General features: G+C 48.1%; 1 protein-coding gene across 1 annotated transcript in view; it reads left to right on the top strand.

Annotated features, from left to right (window-relative positions):
- ASTN2 (astrotactin 2) overlaps positions 1-20,534 on the top strand; it is a 1,049,203-nt gene that overhangs the window by 139,060 nt on the left and 889,609 nt on the right. Inside the window, exon 2 of the mRNA XM_055427750.2 lies at positions 7,196-7,383. Coding sequence (XP_055283725.2) covers positions 7,196-7,383 — 188 coding nt within the window. The remainder of the gene's footprint in view (positions 1-7,195; positions 7,384-20,534) is intronic.

Here is a 20,534-nt window from a genome sequence, read left to right as displayed (position 1 = left end):
CCTCGGTGCTGGGTCATGACCTCCATGCTGGGCCATGCCTTGTCAGCAATTGGTTTATTTTCCTGGATTATACTACCTGAAGGTCACAGCAGCTGCCTGGCAGCCCTTTCCTAGAGCTCTGGCTCTTTTAGGGTGTTATAACCCACCTTCCTTTTGCCCCCTCTGGCCTAGGTTGGTAACGACGCCTTTGATTTTGCCAACTCTGGGGAGCTTCATCTTTGGATGACCTTCAACCTGCCTGTGATAATTAATTTGTCCACTTGACTGGGCTAAGAGATTTCCATAGAGCTGGCAAAACATTACTTCTGGGCTTGTCTCCGAGGGTGTTTCTAGTAGAGATTAGCATTTAGTTGGACTAAGTAAGGGAGAAAGCCTTTGTGAGCGCAGGTGGGCCTCATCTAGTCCCATTGGGCCCGAACAGAACCAAAAGGTGGGGGAAGGACGCCCATCTTCTGCTGCCCCTGACGTCATTCCTCTTGGGTCTCAAGCCTTTGGGTTTCGAATGGAGCCATACCACTGGCTCTCCAGGGTCTTCAGCTGGAATATGGTGCACTGTGGGACTTCTTAGCCTCCATCATCCTGTGAGCCAGCCCTTCGTAATAAGTCTCTTTCTACATGTTTATTTATGTTCTGTTGCTTCTGTTTCTCTGAGAACACTAGTGTGGTGTTAGTTGCTAAGTTGTATCTGGCTCTGTGACCTCCTGGATTGTTGTAGCCCACCAGGCTCCTCTGTCCATGGAATTCTCCAGGTAAGAATACTGGAGTGGGTGGCCATTTCCCTTCTCCAGGAGATCTTCCCAACCTAGGGATCAGACCCCAGGTCTCCTGCATTCATAGGCAGATTCTTTACTGACTGAGCCACCAGGGAAACCCAAGACACTTCCAAAGCCTTTGTAAGTGATCCCATTATTAAACACATCTCGATCAGCTTGTGTGTCTTTTCTGATGAGAGCCTGACCGGCCCAGAGCCACTTGAAGCAGTCCACAGGAGAGATGATAAAGGTTGGCAATATGTAGAGACTGACCTTGTAGAGACGACAGTGACGGGTGTGTATTTGAGGTCTGCTTCCCAAGCCCACTCAGCAGGATTTACTGCATAGAGGTGACGGCCCATGGAGGCTGGAACAGCTAATGGCAGGGGTGTGTGAAGCCAGTGTCCCTACCTTCCCCAGCTCCTCTGCCTAGGTGGTGAGTTCATCCCACATAATGTCTGGCCCCCCCCCACCCCGCTCCCCGGCGACGCAGAGACCATTTGCAAACTCATCAGAAGCGCTCTCTGGCCTTCTGCGAATAATCTGTCGGAGGGTCAGCTGGTGCTGCGGAATCTGGAGGACCGGTTAGTTAGCCACTTGGGAGATGTTACCAAGATGGCTGGTGATCAGAAGAGCTGCTTATTTTCATAATGACCTTCAGGAATTAAATAAAAATACAATGAGTGCCATAGATTAGGAAGAACAAGCCAATTAAAACCACAACACGCCTTCGGGATTTTTTTATTTCTTTTCCAGGAGGCTGAAAGGCATCTGTGGCTGCTGAGATGGGATAGAAGTCTTCCCAGAATCACTGATGAAGGCTGATCCTCTTGCTTGGCTTTAGAGGGTGGTAGAGGGGATTTGAGCCTGTTGAATATTTCACGAGTTGCAGCCCATGTGGGGAGAACAGTGGAAGGTGAAGAGGCAATCCCTGGGTTTCTTTATGATTCCAATATAAAACTAAGCTCCTTGGGGTGGGAGGGAGGCAGACACTGGAGTCAGTCTACCGCCGGAAGGCATGGTGCGCCATTCTCCCACTTTAATATCTGCTGTTTCATTTTATATTCATCATGTCAGCATAATCTGCCTTTATGGGAATCGTCTTGGTTCCCGACCAAATGCGTTTAGTCCCCCTTTTGCTTTAAGTTTGATTGTAATACGACTTGAAGACTTCAATGAAATGTTTATATAGAGGGAGCAGGGGAAGAGGAGAGGGAAAATGCAATTGGAAAATCAATCAGCAGGGAATTTCAAGAACGAGCCTTGGTTACGCTACTGTTTCTTTGACCCGTTTTTAATGGATCCAGGACCAGCTCTCACATCAAGTCCGCTCTGCCGATTCCCTACTGCATGCTAAAAAACTATACCCTGCTGCCAAACATTCAATGCCCTGAACTCTGTCTGAACCACATTCCCAGCCTGACATTCTGCTGCCCGCCTCCTTGTGCATTTGGCTTCGCTGCCCTGAGACACCAGCCACCCAGCCCATCTCTCTGCCTCTTCCTGTCCTTCAAGAGCTACCAAGATACCCATCCTCTGCAACGCTCCTGTCACTACGGTTTGAAGGCATTCTTGGTCTCAAAGCTAGGAGAGTCCCATCCCACAATCAAGTTCCCAATGGACCTTTACTTTCTTTTTAATTTCCTTGTGAGACTGAACATTACCTTCATGGTCTTATTATGGATATGTGTATGAGTGTGTGTGTATGTATATTCATCATCCGCAATCTAAATTGAGCTCTTAATTTTTATTGAGCTCTTATATATGCTCAAGTACTTGAAAATATGACAGGAATAAGACACACAAGGTTCCAGGCATCCTGGAGAGACAAGTGTTAAATGCATGTTCAAGAAAACACATGGGATAAATTTCTAACGGTGGTAAGTTCTGTGGAAAGTGTTTGTAGAGGTGATGTAGTGGAGAGCGGATGAATATGGAGAACAGTAATTTATGCTCTTTTTTAAGACACTGAAGAATAGTAGGTTTACAGTGTAGAGTTAGTTCCAGGTCTCCAGCATAGTGATTCAGTTTTACACACATATTTTCAGGTTCTCTTCCCTGATAGGTTATTACAAACTGCTGAGTCTAGTTCCCTGTGCTACACAGTAGATCCTTGTTATTCACTTTTTTTGTATATTGTGGTGTGTGTATGTTAACCCCAAACTCCTGACTTATCCGTCCCTTCACTTTCCCCCTTTGGTAACCATAAGTTTGTTTTCTATATCTGTGGGTCTCCTTCTATCCTATTAAAAAATTCACTTGTGCCTTTCTTTATATTCCACATATAAGTGATACCATATATTTGTCTTTGTCTGACTGAGTATGATCTCTAGGTTGATCCATATTTTTGCACATGGCATTATTTTCTTCTTTGAATGGCCGAGTCATATTCCGTTGTGTATGTATACACCACATCTTCTTTATCCATTCGTCTATGGATGGACGTTTATGTTGCTTCCGTGTCTTGGCTTTTGTGAATAGTGCTGCTGTGAACATAGGGGTGCATGGATGTTTTCGAATTGCAGTTTTGAAGAGGAGTACTTTAGGTAAGGGGCTTCCCTGGTAGTTCAGCTGGTAAAGAATCCACCTGCAATGCGGGAGATGTGGGTTCAATCCCTGGGCTGGGAAGATCCTGTGGTGAAAGGAATGGCTACTCACTCCAGTATTCTGGCTTGGAGAGTCCCACAGACTGTCTGGTCCACAGGGTCGCAAAGAGCTAAGAGCAGCATGGTCTCTCTGAGTAGGTGCTGACTGGACCGAGAACCAAAGACTGGAAAGGGGGCAGCTTCCGAGGTTTGGGTGGAGAGCTCCAGAGAGCCCTGACAGGAAGTACACGTGCTCTACTGCAAGAGGAAGGTTGTGAGTCCCGAGGGCTGGCGAGCACGCCGAGGGGATGACGCGGGAGGTGGCCAGGACCCTGCCGGGTTCCCGGGTCACGGTGGAGGAGAATGTGCACAGGCGTGGACAGTGGCCCAGGCAGCGTTAGAATCCCGGCTGCTGGAGGACTGTGCGCTTCCTGGAGGCAAACCTGTGCCTCATTTCTCTCCAGATTCTAAGCTCCTAAGCCACCTGCCATCCAGTAGGTCCTCGGGAAGGTGTGTCGAGTGACTAAGCGAAGACACACGTGAAGAAATGAACGCGAGAACGAATGACAGACCCCTGCTTCCGCTGAGGCGGTTTCCCTCCGAGGCCTCGCGCCCTCGTCCCCGCCCAGCAGCAGTGTTTTTCTTGCAAAAGCGCGGCCGGAGCCATTCCCGGTGACTCAATATGTACTGTGCTTCACACACGGTTGTTATCAGTTAGCGTTTGCTGTCCGCTGACTGTGCGCGCATCGCCGTAGCCAACAAACAGCGCGACCTAGCTTTGGCCCTTGGGCTAATTTTCCCAAGGACCAGGCAGGTGCTGTCAGAACTGCTGGCACAGCAGAGGCTGGCGTGGACTGGCAGTCCCGGGTCCAGCTGGGCAGCAGTTCACCAGGGGCCTTCAGCAAGTGCCCAACCCCGTGTGACCCTCTGTGTTCTAATCTGAGCACGGGGATGGCAAGCTGCTTTAGTGATGGGCTTTCAGGCACGGGCCAGATGAGCCCCAGGAGTAAGAGGCGCAGATTTCAGCAAGCCTCCCCCAACCCTGCCTCTGCCTCCTCCTGTACCCGGCTGTGTCAGCCCGATGTGGCTGCCCCCGGGGCTCTCTGCCGGTGCCATTTTAGGGACGCTGAGCGCAGTAAGTGCCCGCCCAGCCAACGGCACGCAGATCCTCTTTCTTGAGCTGCTTAATGAGAGACAACAATTTCCAGAGGCAAACCCCAGTCCCTGGGTTCCCTGGACATCTGGTTCTGGCTGTGATGCACCGAGGAAAAATGAGCAAGGCACCGAGCAAGGCCACTCACCATTGTGTCTTCACGTCCCCTGGCCCAGCTGGCCAGCGGCCAGAGGAGCTGCTGCCAAGTCCGCGGGTGCTGAGGCTGGCGGTGGGGGAGAGGGGGTGCTGGGGAGAGACCTGCCTCGGAGACGAGGCATTGTGCCGCCAGTCTGCTCCCCAGGGCCGCAGGGCGAGCTCTGGGGTCCTTCGGTTCTCAGTTCTAGGAGCCGATGCACTCCTGGGACCATCTCCAGCTCTGCTCCACTCTGAGTGCAGCAAGGGACCCCCAGGCAGGTTTTCCCCTGGACGAGTAACTCACTCTGTATCAGCCGCTTTGCCCTTGCTTTGGGATGACGTGGGAGGCTGTTGGTTTAGAGCGGACAAGTGATGTGAGCTGACTCAGGCTGTGGCAGGATTCCTCTGGCCTCTGATTGAGAATAGACAGGCCAGGGTGGAAGAAGAGAGTCAAGTCAGGAGCCCCTTGCAGGACCTCCCCACTGGTCCAGTGGTCGAGTGTCTGTGTGCCAGTGCAGGGACACCAGGTCGACCCTTCGTCCGCGAAGATCCCACGTGCTGTGGGCAACTGCGCCCTTGTGCCACGACTACTGAAGCGCGTGTGCTCTAGAGCCCGTGGTCTGCAGCAACAGAAGCTGCTTCAGCAGGGACCCTGTAGAGTGAACCCAGCTTGCCGCAACTGGAGAAAGCCCACGCACAGCAGCACAGCCCCAGTGCAGCCAAAAATAAATATATAAATAAGCAAACTTTTTTTTTTTTTAAAAAAGAAGCCCTTGCCATAAGCCAGGCAAGAAAGGAGGGTGTCTTGGCTCAGGTGGTGCAGTAGGGGAGCTGGGAAGTGTTGCCTTTCAGGTGCCTTTTGAAAGATTTCCTGATGGGCTGGATGAGGAGTGGGAGGAAAAGCAGGCAATCAAGAATGTCTCAAGTATTTTTCTTTTTTTTTTTTAAGGCAGCTGAAGGGTGAATTAGATCCTGTCCCTATTAATAATAATAATGATAATAAATATTAATAGCTAACTTTTTATAGCACTTATTAAGTGGCAGATGCTCTTCCCCTGACTTTTGATTGTGAACCTGAGGGAGCTGGAGTCTATGGGGGGGAGGTGGACGATGCAGGAATAAATCAGTGGCATTTGGCGAACGGATATCATTGTCTCATTGCTTCAAGGTGACTGCTTTTAGTTCAGTGTGAGCAGACACGGTGGGGGCTGCCGTGGGCCTGGGGAGAGCTGGCTGGATAAGAAGGTCTAACACGTCTTCCTCATCAGTCCTCCTCAAGCTCACGTGTGTGTGTGAGAGAGAGAGAGAGAGAATAGGAAGCCTCTGGGGACTAGGGGAAAGCTGTCTCTAGGTCTGCTCCATAGTGTGGTCCAGAGGTCCAAGCTTCATACACTATTAAGGCTCCTTGTCTATGGAAGAATTGCTTCTGTTTCCTTACAGTAACTGATTTGAAGAAAGATCTGGTAATTCTCCAAGAACCCCATCGCCCTTCCACTCTATTCACAGGACATGCTGATTGGCCTTGTCCTTCTAAATACTTTCAGGGACATCTCCCTGTAGTAGACAGCACGATGAAAGGATTGTAGATTCCAATGAACGCTTCTGGTACCGGATGTCCTCGCCCTTCTTAACAAGAAGCTACGTTGGTACAATTACACTGAGTGGAAGTGCTACTAAAGTGATATTTCTTATTTTTAAAGCATCTTCAGAGGGAAAAACAGCATAGAGGCGAGAGTTAGGAAGTTCAAGTTAGGTGACCTTACAATTGACTAGAAAGTCCTACCTTCCCATTGGTTATATGAGATCACTGGAGTGGGGAAGTGGGTTTTCAAGTATTTTTCAGCCATGGAAGCCTTTGTGCTGGTACTTCCTTTCTTGAGAATACAATCTACACAACGTGAGGAGGGGGATGAAGCTGCTCTGACTGCAGCAGGAGAAATGGCTCAGAACAATCCACTCGCCAGGCTCCTTTCCCGTAGAGGATGATCCTGAGCCCCTCAGCTGGGCCAGATGTTCTTTTGGGCCTTCCCAGCTCTGAGCTTCTGCGTTTCTGCCATGAGCATTTCCAGCTGAGCTTCTGAAGAACTCACACTCTGAGCTCCCCCTCTTCCCGTTCAGGTCCTTGGTCTCAGAAGGGCGTACACACCGTCTTCACCTCTTGCTTAGCTTGTTTCCGCCTTTGGAGTGGAATGAGTTCCGCTATCATGCATGGTACTATTGAAGAGGACCAGGCAGACCTGGGTTCAAATCCTGCTTCTGCCACTCTGCTGTTCTGGGATAACCTAGCTACAAACTGAATTGCCTGTAAATGGAAGTGACAATCTCTGGCTCATGGGGTTTTTGGTTTTTTTTTAACTTTTCCCTTTATATTGGTATATAGCCAATTAACCATATTATGATAGTTTCAGGTGCAAAGCAGAGTGACTCTGGCTCATAGATTTTATGCTGGGAAAGGCATCCAGCACAGGGTAGATGCCTTTGGAGCTCCTGAATGTGTGTGGCTCCTCTCCTGCCCGGAGTGCCGAGGCCAGGCCCGCCGCTCACCCAGCGCCTTGCCTCTTGTCTTGCAGAAATGTCAGGCACAGCTGCGGATATCTCGCTGGTCCATTGGCGGCAGCAGTGGCTGGAGAACGGAACCCTGTACTTCCACGTGTCCATGAGCAGCTCTGGGCAGCTGGCCCAGGCCACCCCCCCCACCCTCCAGGAGCCCTCGGAGATTGTAGAGGAGCAGATGCATATTCTCCACATTTCTGTGATGGTGAGTGAGCGGGAACCTAGGAGGGGGCTTCAGGGAGTCGGGGGGGATGGGCGGTGATGGGGAGGGCAAGGTGGGGAGACCATGGTGGGAGGCAAGGGATTGCCAGCAGGTGGAGGGAAGGAGCTGGCTAAGTACGAGAGGTCAAAATGATAAACAGAAGGTCAGATGGATTCCGCGGTGTCACTTGGACTGATGTATACTCGTCCATCATCTGTCAGCTGTGACAAGCTAATTGTGCTTCAGAGGAGAAAATAAAGGGTCTCCAACTCCTTGGCCTTTTGGCCGACATCTCTGGGAATAGCTGTTTAACATCTGCCACGTGTTCAGCCTGCTCGGCTGAGGGCTGAGCTTCAGTGCTCCAGCGCAACTGGCCTTTGCAAGAATGACTGAGCAAACAAAATGGGAGTGGGGCTGCCCTTTCCCAAGCACCCTTGATGTGTTTTAACCCTCACAACACCCTCTTCAGTGTAGACCATGCATGGTGGCCCCCGGAGCTGCACTCTGCATAGCCAGGGCTATTACACACCATCCCCTCCAGCCCGCCCCATTGCCCTCACTCACATTTTAGAATACTGAGAGAGAGCAGATAAACTTACCCAGAGTCACATGGCTAGGAAGAGCTGGAGCTGCTCTTGGGTCTGGCTATCAAAATTCAACTATTCTCTACACTCCCTTTTTCAATGCAAGAGTTTACTGACCATGTGTCAAACCCTGCACCGGGGGCATTCATGGGCATTATTTCATCACATTCTCACTAAGAAGTCAGGCATGCCACCTCCGTGTTAGAGATGAAGTTATGGACACAGAGAAGTGAAGTGGTCTCCCATCTCTGTTGGCCCCAGGATCTGGAACTCTGAGGTGGCTGCCTCCTTAAAGAAGGATGCCAGGGCAGAAATCACTGGAATGGTGAGTCTATGATGTGTGTAGACTCACATTAACGATGGATTTGAAAAGCTGTAACTAATGGCTTTGTACAGTAAATTGAAAAAAAGAATCAAAGTGAAGAATGTTACAGGGTCTAATTGGCTCCAGAAAAGATCAGATACTAGCTCCAGCTGACCTCAGTCCGGCGCTTTTCACTCCTCAAGCCACTCTTCCACTATTTTCTCCTTTCTGCCTTTGGCACAGATGCACACGTGCAGGACACGTTACCCCCAGCCCACGTGTGAGGCAGGTAGGGCTCAGAGAAGTGAAGTGATTGGCCTGAGGTCACTCAGCAGAGTGGGGCTATGAGCCGGCCCTTCCTTCCTGCCTTCGTTCCATCGTCAATAGTACTCGCCAAGAATCTGCAGTGCAGCAGGCCCGGCCTTTTGGCTCTGTGCCCCGGGTCCCGCTTCAGCCCTTACTGCGCATGAGACCTTCTCATTAGGGCTGGGTAAGTGCTGGGAAGTTTTCTCTTTTTGGAAAAGCACGCACATACCCCAGCCAGACAGCCACGTTAAATTTGGACCTAACGCATGCTCATCACGTGGAGGAACAAATCAAGGCCTTTGTGTTATTCATGGAATGAGTGTGATAGACTTTTCCCATTTTTATATTTAGCGAGTGTTGCAGCCACATGCCAAGCCAAGTGGGTGCCTGCATGCTGACTCCGGCTTGCAAGTTTGTAGGCACTTCTCGGGGTGCTTGCTGAGTACCTTGTGCAGCCCGGGGTGCCGTCTGATGTGAAGAAGACTGACTGGGCAGGGTGTGACTCTCCCTTGAATCTCTGGGGGTGAGACTCGGTTTGGATTCACATTTATTAAGCATTTTCTGTTTCATCGTAGCATTTAACTCACCTACGTCCTCCCATAACCCAGGGACTTTGACAGAGTTACACCGACGATAATACTAGTCCTGCGTGGACTTTCTCTGCTTCCACACCCATTGTTAATGATCTGAAATCAGACCTCTCCCCAAAGACTGTCAGTGATCCTCAGTTTTGTTTTGTTTTTTTCTGCTCAGTGAGTTTAGCTTGGAAAGAATTCACCAAGACCCAAAATGTCTGTTGAATTTACCTGTGATCCAGGATGTATCTTGTGGAGTAGGTTGTGCAGAGGCTGGCGCTCTCCAGACCTCCTCTGCTGGCTAGCTGGGGTGGCCTACGCCTTTCACCCTGTGGTCCCACCAGTTCTTTCCCCCTTCAGGGCTCCAATATCTTGATCTTTCCCATCCTCACCTTACCCCTCAGCAGACAGAGTCACATCCAGGAACACAGTGGCCTCCTTGGCATCCACTGATGGCAGGTCAGCCTCTCAGGGCGGGGATGTCCTCAGAGACCCCTGCCCTCTATCTGGAGGGAGGTGACATGTATTCGTACCTGAGCTCCAGTGCCTGGGTATAAAGTTCCACTCTGCCATGGAACACTCTGGGTGATGTTGGGCAACGTATTTAACCCTTCTGCCCCCTGTTTTGTCATCTATAAAAATAAGGGTTATGCTAATACTGTGTAACAGAGCACTTGTGTCAGAGGAGCCTGGCATGTAAGGGCATTAGCTTTTATTATTTGGTGCACTTTATTATCTGGGCTCACCAGGTGGCGCTACCAGTAAAGAACCTGCCTGCCAATGCAGGAGACCTAAGAGACTTGGGTTCGATCCCTGAGTCGGGAAGATCCCCTGGAGGAGGGCATGGCAGCCCACTCCAGTATTCTTGAGTGGAGAATCCCATGGACTGTAGCACAGGCACACACATTTTGTAAAGAGTCGGACACAACTAAAGCAACTTAGCACATGCACACACACTTTTATTATGGAGGCAAGCTGATATATTATACCCATTCATTTCGCAGATGGATAAACTGAGGTCCAGATACAAGCTAGGACCCCCCACCCAGGCATCTCAGACTCTGTGGCTCAGATTCTGTCCTTGCCATTCTGGCCACAGATAATTCAGCAAAAACAAAAAACAGTGTTTGCTTCTCCCCACTCCCACCTTCCCCATCTTTTTAATTTAAAAGAGTTTTTTTTTTTTAATTTAAAAAATTAAAAAATCCTAAACATTTAAAATGGCATTCATGGGACTTCCCTGATAGTCAAGTGGTTAAGACTTGTTGCTTCCAGCAGGGGGGCTCGCATTAGAGTCCCCATGCCCCAGCTAAGATTTCTGCTGGAACGAAAGCTACCACATACCCCAAGGAAGATGGAAGACCCGTGGGCTGCAGCTGAAACCCAGCACAGCTTAGTAAATAAGTGAGTGAGTGACTGAAGAATAAATAAATAAAAAGGGCATTCCTGGTGGCTGCGTTCTGCCCTCCCATTTCACAGATGAAAAATTTGAGACTAAGTGAGTTCCTTTGACTTGCCTAAGGCTGAAAGTGAAAAGCAGAAGTTAGTTCCTTAGGCATGTCCAACTCTTTATGACCCCATGGACTGTAGCCCACCAAGCTCGTCTGTGGAATTCTCCAGGCAAGAATATTGGAGTGGGTTGCCATTTCCTTCTCCAGGGGATCTTCCCCACCCAGAGATCGAACCCAGGTCTCCCGCTGGCTAATAAGAAAGCTCAGCTGGGGCCAGGATTTTCCACGCCTCCAAACTCATGTCACAGGGCTGTTTGGGACACTGTGACTCTCCCTCTGTCAAGCTCTGCACTGTCATTATCTCCAGTGAAGAGCTGAGATGGTTTGGGAGAAGACCAAACCATCTGGTCACATCTCCGAGAAATCTGGCGGTCCAGGTCAATGTTTTTCATCCACTTACTTCAGCATAAATATCCTGCCCACCCATGCAGAGCAACCAGCTCCAGCTCAGTCACTGGAACCTGTGACAATCCATGCCTGCTGGAGTGGAACCAGCGTGCCCTTTCCGGCTTGTTGAGCATCTGCTTTATCCCAGGAGGTTGCATCATCTGACTATTAATATCCCAAGGGTCAGGCAACAAGGAGGTGCTCGGTGGACGCCTGGGCAGAGGATGACAATCTGCGGCTTTAGCGTCAGCTACCCTGAGCCGTCAGGTGCCTGCCTCAGTCGTGCAGGGGGCACGATGGATGCAGAGAACAGAGCTGAGGTTTGGAAGACACCATCTTTCTTGCTTCCTGCTTCCTGACGGTTTTACTCTGCGGACTCCCCTCTCCTCTTTGAGCCTCAGTTTCTTTATAAGACAACTGATCCTACCCATCTCACAGGATGAATGAGAAGAGCATAAGAAACATTATAAATAGTACCCAACATCCATCTGGCACATCGTAGGAACACAGTAATAGTGGTCACTGCTAGTCCTGCTGCAACAATGTTTGAAATACTCTAACGTAGGGCAAGAGATGTTGGATTTCGTCTCGTTTTTTCTGCTATCTTGCTACTGGATCTAGGGAAATATTCACAATACCTGACGTTTATTGAGAACTTACAACATGCCAGGTAGTGTTCCAAATTTTGATTTACATGCATTATTTAATCCTCACAGTATATCCTAAGGTGGACACTGTTACTATGTTTATTTCATAGATGTGGATCCTGAGCTATTAATACTTATCAATAGCTACCCGTGTGAGCTGGTCAAGGTTAAATGGCAAAGCCAATATTTTATTTGTAGAGGTGGGTCCTCTGCCCTTAATCTGTAGACCATCATTTCTCTTCTCTCTGCATTAGTTGCTGACTTAAAGTATAAAATATTATGGTTTGTAAAGGACCAAACTTTCAAAGCTTATTATGGACCCCCACCTTATTTGGAATCTATGAACATGTTAAGAGCGGTTATGCCTTGGGTGTCAACACCAAGGTTAAACAGTTATCTCCTTATGGCCTTGGCCATATCAAACTCCTCATCTGTAAAACTGGGGTAATATTTTCTAATTCTTAGATTTTTTTTTCAAAGTACTGAATAAGGTCATTCATGCAGAGGTCCTGCATAATGAAACTAATGGCTACCCTCACTGAGGGCTTGTAAAGGACCAAACTTTTAAAGCTTGATGTCAGGCACAATGTAGTAACACATGCATCATCCATTGAATTGTTCTGGCTCCTCTATAAGAGGTGGCTCAGCTGGTGAAGAATCCGCCTGCAATGACGGACACCTGGGTTCGCTCCCTGGGCTGGGAAGATCCCCTGGAGAAGGGAAAGGCTACCGACTCCAGTATTCTGGTCTGGAGAATTCCATGGGGTTGCAAAGAGTCGGACACGACTGAGTGGCTTTTGCTTTCACTTTCTATTAGATAGGCACTGCTCTTGTCCCTCATTTACAGATGAGAAACCTTGGAGTCAGTGAGATTTTGTAACTTGCTGAAGTTCACCTCACCAGTGAGCACCAGTGCTGGAATCCCAACTCTTCTGCACAGATTAATAAGAATCTTTGCCCTTGGCATGAATCTGCATGGTGCTGGGCCCGAGATTCAGTGAGTGCTCACAAAGTGATAGCTCATATTAAAGTGTTAGCTGTAGAGACCACAGTGATGAATATTGTTGCCAAAATGTTTTGAGCAAAGGGATGAAGGAAATGTTTGATCTGATGTGTGAAAAGAGAAGATGTTTGAGGACATGTTTCTTTCAAAGGGACCAGCCCACAGAAAATACCACAGATTTGTACTGGTGGGCACTGTTCGGGGTGGGTGTGTGGTTACAGAGGACCAGCGTTTCAAAGTGTTTGAGTTTTCCAGCAATGGAGGGGACCGAGTCATAGGTAGTGAGTTCCTTGACTCTGGGGGTATGCAAGCAAAGGCTAGAAGCCCTATCTGTCAGGATTTTGAGAGAAATAGTGGTTAAATTAGAAGACTATTGTAGTTCCTTCAAACTTGGAAGATCTATGATTCCATGTAATAATAATCATAGGAAAATACTTTGAGGATTAGAAACTGCCACACAGATCTAAGAAGTTATCACCATCCTCGATCAGTAGCTTTGCTTAGAGGATCTGTGTGATATGGGTCACACTTTCTAAAGCTTTCGGTGAGAAAAATGGCTTTTGATCATTTCCCAGCTGTTGTGTCTGCTCACTCAGCATAGGAGGCATTCCTTCGTCCTCTGATTTACTCACTCAGTCATGCGATGCTTTCCTCACCCACTAAACCCAACAGTGAAAATCCTATCTGCTAGAAAAATGGAAAAAAAAAAGGCTTTAACAAAATCAACCATAGGCTCAGAACAAGCCAACTCTGCAATTAGAATGTTAAAATTGGATCCTACACTTTAAGTTGTATTCCTGAAAAACTAGTTTCCTAAACAACTAAGTTTTAGAAGGTTCTAAATGAGACTTGAAATATTGTGTTTACTTTTGGGGATCATATGTTAAGAGAAACAATAACTAACTAGAAAATTTATGAGAAAATAATCAAGACAGCAAAGGATTTTATCATAATGCTAACACGCACTTTTATAATGCTTGGTTAGTATTAAAGCCAGGCTTCCCTGATAGCTCAGTTGGTAAAGAATCTACCTGCAATGCAGGAGACCCCAGTTTGATTCCTGTGTCGGGGCGATCTGCTGGAGAAGGGATAGGCTACCCACTCCAGTATTCTTGGGCATCCCTTGTGGCTCAACTGGTAAAGAATTTACCCACAATTCAGGAGAACCTGGCTTCAGTCCCTGGGTTGGGAAGATCCCCTGGAGAAGGGGAAGGCTATCCACTCCAGTATCCTGGCCTAGATAATTTAATGGACTGTATAGTCCATGGGGTCCCAAAAAGTTGGACACGACTGAGTGACTTTCACTTCACTTCATTGTTATAGTCATTGCCAGATTAACTCATTTAATCCTATGATAATCCTAATTCAATGGGTGTCATTACGCCTGTTACACTTTTGAGAAAATTTGGGGTAAAGAATGTAGCTGCCCTGCAAGGACTGTAGACCTGGGACCCCAAGGACTGTCACTGACTTACTGGCCGTGGGACTTGGGCACGTTCCTTCTCTCTGCTGCTTCTGTTTAGTCATCGACAGTGGGGTGAGGCTGGAAGTACCTGCCCAAAGATGCTGCGTGAGGATCAGCTGAGGTGATGCGCGTAAAGCACCTGTGCCAGAGCCTGACGTGTAGTCCGCTTGTCATCCGTGTGCAGACTCTGCTGCTTATAAGCGCGTATTTCCCGTGGCTGCTCTCATCATGTATCGTAGCCTGAGTGACTTAAACAGCTGAAATGTGTTGCCTCACTGTCTTGGGGGATAGAGCTCTGAGATCAAGATGTGGGCAGACCACAAGGTGGATCTGCTCCAGACCTCTCCCCTAACTTTTGGTCAAGGCACCTGGGCTGCTGGCAGGATGACTCTATTCTTCATGGTATTCTCCATAGTAGAAGTCTGTGTCCATGTCCATATCTTCTTTTTTTTCCCCTTTTTAATTTTTTAAATTATGAAAGTATGATAACATATTTATAGGAGACTTGAAAAATACAGAACAAAGTTACATATAGTTCCACTGTGTATTACAATTATTTAAGCAGATAAATTAAGATCTTTTAGTTGGAATTTCTGTATCAAACTCTCAAAAATTAGTAGACTGAATATGCAGAGAAGTAGAAGGATCTAGTAGACCTGAAAAGCACCATGAACCAACTCTACATAATTAAGCAAATTTTCTCCTTTTTATAAGGATACAGGTTATATTGGATTGAGGTTGACCTAATGACATCATCGTAACTTGATTATGTATGTAAATATCCAATATCCATATAAGGTCACATTCTGAGGTACTGGGGATTTAGAGTCCAACATCTTTTTTGGGGGGTGCGGGGGGCACAATTCGACTAATAACAATAAGCATTATTGCTGTGTTATTTACACGGTAGCTCAGCTGGTAAAGAGTCCACCTGCAGTGTGGGAGACCTGGGTTCGACCCTGGGTTGGGAAGATGCCCTGGGGGAGGGCATGGCAACCCACTCCAGTATTCTGGCCTGGAGAATTCTATGGACTCTATAGTCCTTGGGGTCGCAAAGAGCTGGACATGACTGAGCGACTTTCACTTGTATATATTAATGAAGGATGCCCAGGGCAACCAGCATGGGAGAACACAAAGCCTTCCAGAGAGCAGACAGAGTAGAAGGGGAAACATCTCGACTAAGAGGAATATCTTTTAAAAGATGGCAGGACAATCTAGTAGTAGGAAAGTCACGTGACACACAGAGCGCAAAGAACCCTGGCCTGGGACTTGGCTGTCCACTCCATGCCCTTTGCTGGTCCCATTCTCTTCTCAGCCTTGTTATCCCATGTGTAAGTTGAGATCCTCAAGCTTCTATGTGTTGCCAAGACAAGATGAAGTTTGGAAGTACAAACATCTCAATTACATTTTTATATGTGTACCGTGTCTCGTGAATGACATTTTTCCCCAGAAAACACTTTTCTTGAACTTTTAAAAATCACAAATACTTTTATTGGTTGTTGTTTAAAAATGTAAATCACATAACCCTTAAAGTTTGGCCATGACTTGCCTCAACAACAAAGATTCACCAAAAGCCTGCAGGATCTCTAGCTAGGCTTATGGGAAGGTTAGGAGAATAAGACATGGCTTAGTAAGAAGACACAGTTTGTCTCCCACAACGTGTAGGGGTGCAGAACAGGGAAACAGTATGAGCAGAGGCTGTCGTCAGAATGTCTGGTTTCAAGTTTAGACTGTGCCTCATACCAGCTGTAGAGATTTGGATAAAGCTTCACCTCTGAAATTCTTGTTTGGACATTTGCAGAATGGAAATAAAATTGTCACATTGAACTGAGATCATGCACTTGAAAGCACTTGGCTAGATTTTTCCTCAAAGCTATAGTAAGTACTATACAGTTGGGTTGGAGTATCGGAGGTGAGAACACCTTAGCCCTTGTGGCATCCAGGTCTTGAGATGTCAGAGTTTGCTTGCTTTTTCTTTAAACAAATCATCCTGAATCTAGTGCCTGACCAAACGGTGCCGTTTCTCTTGCACATTCTACGTCAGCAGCTGCAGTCGTGGTGGCTTAGATCTTCTGTCCTCTCATTGTGCAACTATGGCTGACGGGGAGCCCTAGCCTGAGACGTTTGGTTTGCAGGGCGGAGGGAATGAACGAGAGAGCGGGCAGACATCTATTCTGGCTCTTGAAACAAATGCTTCGATATGTGTTCTCACATTCTGTGGGCCAGAGCACGTCATGTGGCCAGGCCTGAGGACCGTGGCAGGGCTGTGCAGTCCTATATGGAGAACGGGTGTGTGAACATTGGCAAGCAGCAATGGAAGATACCCCAACCTTCGTTTTACAGATGGAGAAAAATGGGGCCAGAAAATGGACATTCTCCATCCGTCCTAACTCCATTTGTCTGCGCGGACAGTCAAGCCCAGGTGAAGAGGGTTGTTGTGGAATTCCTGAGATTCGTCTCAGAAAGGGGCCTGGAGCCAAAAATAAATGCAGGACAAGAATATGCGTAAGAAAAAAGATCTACACAATGTGAGACAGAGGTGGAGGAGAGATACACAGATGCAAAAAAAAAAAAATAACACAGACATTCACCAGCATTTATTGAGCGACTACTGTGTACCAGATGTGTAGAAGCCACCAGCAGTGGAGAGAAGGGAAACAGAAAAAGGAGCCGAGGGCAACGAGGAGGTGGAGAGAAAGAGAGGGCAACCCTCCAGAACAGACAGAAAAGGGCTCAGCAGTGAACGCGGAGGCGGGGGAGGAGGGAAACTGGGAAGGAGAACTAGGAGCGTGAGCAGGACCAAGGGGAATCCCGTCCCCAGAAAGAGCCACGGGGGGTGGACTGAAGGGGTGAACTAGAGGCACTCCGAGTGAGGAGGAGGCTGAGGAGGGAGTCTGACGATAAGGGCAACAGCCAGCAGAGACAGGGAGGGTCTGAGCGGGGCTCCTGGACCAGCAGATCAGAGAAGAGGCAGCAGAGGTGAAGCGGGGTGGGGTTGCAAGGCCATGCCCGGGAAATGAGGGACGGGGAAGATCCAGATCCTTTAGAGAGGCAATGTGGAGACAGGCCAGATGGGCTGGCGGAAAAACTCGAGGAGAATGCCCTGTCCATGGCTACTGGCTACTTGCTTCTTGCTTTTTCTTCCAGCCTCTTGTCCCCATTTCCTTCAAGAACCTGGGGCCAGACTTCCCTGGTGGCCCAGTGGTTAGGAGTCACCTTTCAACGTGGGGATGTGGGTTCAATCCCTGGTTCAGGGATCCCACATGCCTTGGGGCCACTAAGCCCAGCGCCGCAGCTAGAGAAGGCTCAGCGCCACGGTGAAGACCCAGCCATGGCAGGGAATGAATGAATGGAGTGTGTGTGCAAATGCAGTGTCTTGTTCCCACTGTTTACTCCCCCCACCGCACGCCTTGAGTCCATTCGCAGCAAAAATCAAGGTGGGCTTAGCTTTTGGTTCATGGGCCCTTATACCTCTCTCTTCACTTAAATCCTCCCTCTCCCCATCTTCAGAAGGCAGCTTGGTCTAGTGGAAGCAAGCAACATGTGTTTGGAGACAGACAGGTGTGGATTCAAATCATTCCTGTATTGCTGTTTGACCTTAGACGTATTGTTGAATTTTTTTGATTCTTACTTTCTCCTGAATTTCCAGGGAGGCTGTGAATCGCTCATTCATGGAACTCATGGGAGAAATAAATGATAAAATACACATGGGATGTCTTAGAATAGTGCTCTGAGAAGATCCTTTTCTTTAGCCTTCTAAAAATTCCTTCCAGATTCACCATTTTCATACCGTTCACAGGGTCCTCAAGGCAAGAACGCTGAAGTGGTCTGCCATTCCCTTCCCCACTGGACCACATTTTGTCAAAACTCCGCACCATGGACCGTTCATCTCGGGTGGTCCTGCTTGGCATGGTCCCAAGTTTCACTGAGTCACACAAGGCTGTGGTCCATGTAATCATTTTTGGTTTTGTTTTCTGTGATTGTGGCTTTCAGTCTGTCTGCCCTCTGATGCCTGAAGATAAGAGGCTTGTGCAAGCTTCCTGATGGGAAGGACTGGCTGTGGGGAAAACTGGGTCTTCCTCTGGCGGGCAGGGCCATGCTCAGCAAATCTTAAATCCAGTTTTCTGCTGATGAGTGGGGTTGTGCTCCCTCCGCGTAGTTTGGCCACAGGTGGCCCAGGCCTGGAGTCTTCGGTCTCTAGGTAGGACTGCAGGCTCTATGGTGGGGCTAATGGTGACCTCCTCCAAGGGGACACCACACCTCCCAGGGCTGCTGCCGCCAGCACCCCTGACCCCTGGGCAGGCCATTGGGTTTGGCCTTGGAAAGCATCCTTTGAACCAAGTTGAGTAGGAGTTGTTAAAAATATCGACTCCAAAATACTGATATAAATAATTGACTAAGTAACTAAATGGGATAGAAGAGATAGCTCTTTCTTACAGTGGGATTCTAATTAATAAATGTAGAAGGAAAGAAGGAACTAGAAAATCACCATTAGACCGTCACCACTGTAATAATTACTGCCGACAAGATCCACCGATGTATACTAAAATTAATGGGTGAAACCTCAAGAAGCAGCAGGATATTTGCAGTCTCAAAGAATTAACACCCCCCCTCCTGGATATGTATTAATTACAAAAAGAAACTAGTGACTTCACAGTGGAATAACCTGGCAGATACCAGTTGCATTAGTTGCCTAGGGCTGCTGTGACAAATCAGCAAGCACTGCGGGGTTAAAACAACAGATAGCTTATGCTTTTACAGTTTTGGAGACTGGAAGTCCAAACTCAAGGTGACAGCCCGGCTGCATGCTCTCCGGGGCTCTGGGGGGTAATCCAGTCCTCGCTTCTTCTGGGTTACGGTGGCTCCTTGCATTCCCCGCTTGTGGCAACGTAGCCCCGGTTCCTTCTTTCATCTGCATCTCACCTTCTCCTCTGTGTCCCGCCTCCTGTGTCTCTCATAAGGACATGTGTCGGTGGATTGAGGATTCACCCGGATCATTCAGAACGATCTCCTCCTTTCAAGATCCCTAACTTAATTACATCTGTAAAAATAAGGTCACGCTCACAGATTCTCAGCATTAGGATGTAGATATAGCTCTGTGGGTTTCCACCCACTACATCACCTTAACCAAGTGACCCAAGTTAGCATCACTAGGAATAAGACCTATCAACAACCCGAATCCCCTGCTAGGATGGATTGAAAAGGGTACAGAGACATTTCCCTGCCTTCCTTGTCAAAAATGGCGTAACGTAATTCTCAGCACGAGGAAAGAACTTCTTTGGTGGCTCGGCCGATGCAGGAGACTCGGGTTGTGCCCTGATCTGGGAAGATTCCCACATGCTGCTGAGCATCTAACCCCATGCACCACAAGTACGGGCTTCCGAGGTGGTGCTCATGGTAAAGAATCTGCCTGCCATTGCAGATGCAAGAGACGAGGGTTCAGTCCCTGGGTCAGGAGGATCCCCGGGAGCAGGAAATGGCAACCTGCCCTAGTATTCTTGCCCGGAAGATTCCAGAAACAGAGGAGTCTGGTGGGCTTCAGTCCATGGAGTTGCGAAGAGTCAGACAAGACTGAGCACGCAGAGTGAGGGACATGGTACAGAAGAGCTGACCAGCGTTCTTCACAAGTGTTAAGATCACGGAAGACAAGGAAGACCGAGGGATTGTGGTAAATAAGAGAAGACTAGGGAGACTCAAAAAGAATAATCGTAACACTCGGACTTCCTGCCAGTCCAGTGTTTGAGGCTCAGTGCTTCCAATGCAGCGGGGTGCGAGTTCAATCCCTTGTTGAAGATCTAAGATTCCACACGCTATGTGACTCGGCCAAAAAATTAAAAAAACACCAAATTTTAAAAAATAATGCCATGTAGGATCCTGGATTAGACCCTAGGCCACAAAGAAAACATTGGTGGAAAACCTAGCGAAATCTAAATATAGTGTGTAGTTTAGTGATGGGGTGCGATCATTGTTAGCTTCCAGATTTTGATTATTCTACAGCTGTCTGTATCCATGGAGACCGGTTATAGGACCCTCCCACAGATGCCAAAATTCATGGATGCTCAAATTCTTTAGATAAAATGATGTAGTGAAGTTGGTGCTCTGCGTCCATGGATTGACTTAACAGAGGATTGGTTGAATCCATGGATGCAGAACCTGCAGATAAAGAGGACCAGCTGTATTTTGTTATGAGAAATGTTACCTTTAGGGGGGAGCTGAGTAAAGACTATACAGGAACTCTCTGTACTAACTTTGCAACTTCTCGTGAGTCTGTAATTTGTTGTTGTTTAGTCCTTAAATCCAGAGAAGGCAATGGCACCCCACTCCAGTACTCTTGCCTGGAGAATCCCAGGGATGGGGGAGCCTGGTGGGCTT

This window comes from Moschus berezovskii, chromosome 7 (genome assembly GCF_049115385.1).
Source record: "Moschus berezovskii isolate FMDL1 chromosome 7, NW_MosBer_1.0, whole genome shotgun sequence".
Taxonomy (NCBI): Eukaryota; Metazoa; Chordata; class Mammalia; order Artiodactyla; family Moschidae; genus Moschus; species Moschus berezovskii.
The sequence above is the reverse complement of the archived record's forward strand: the minus strand, read 5'-3'. Positions and strand labels throughout refer to the sequence as shown.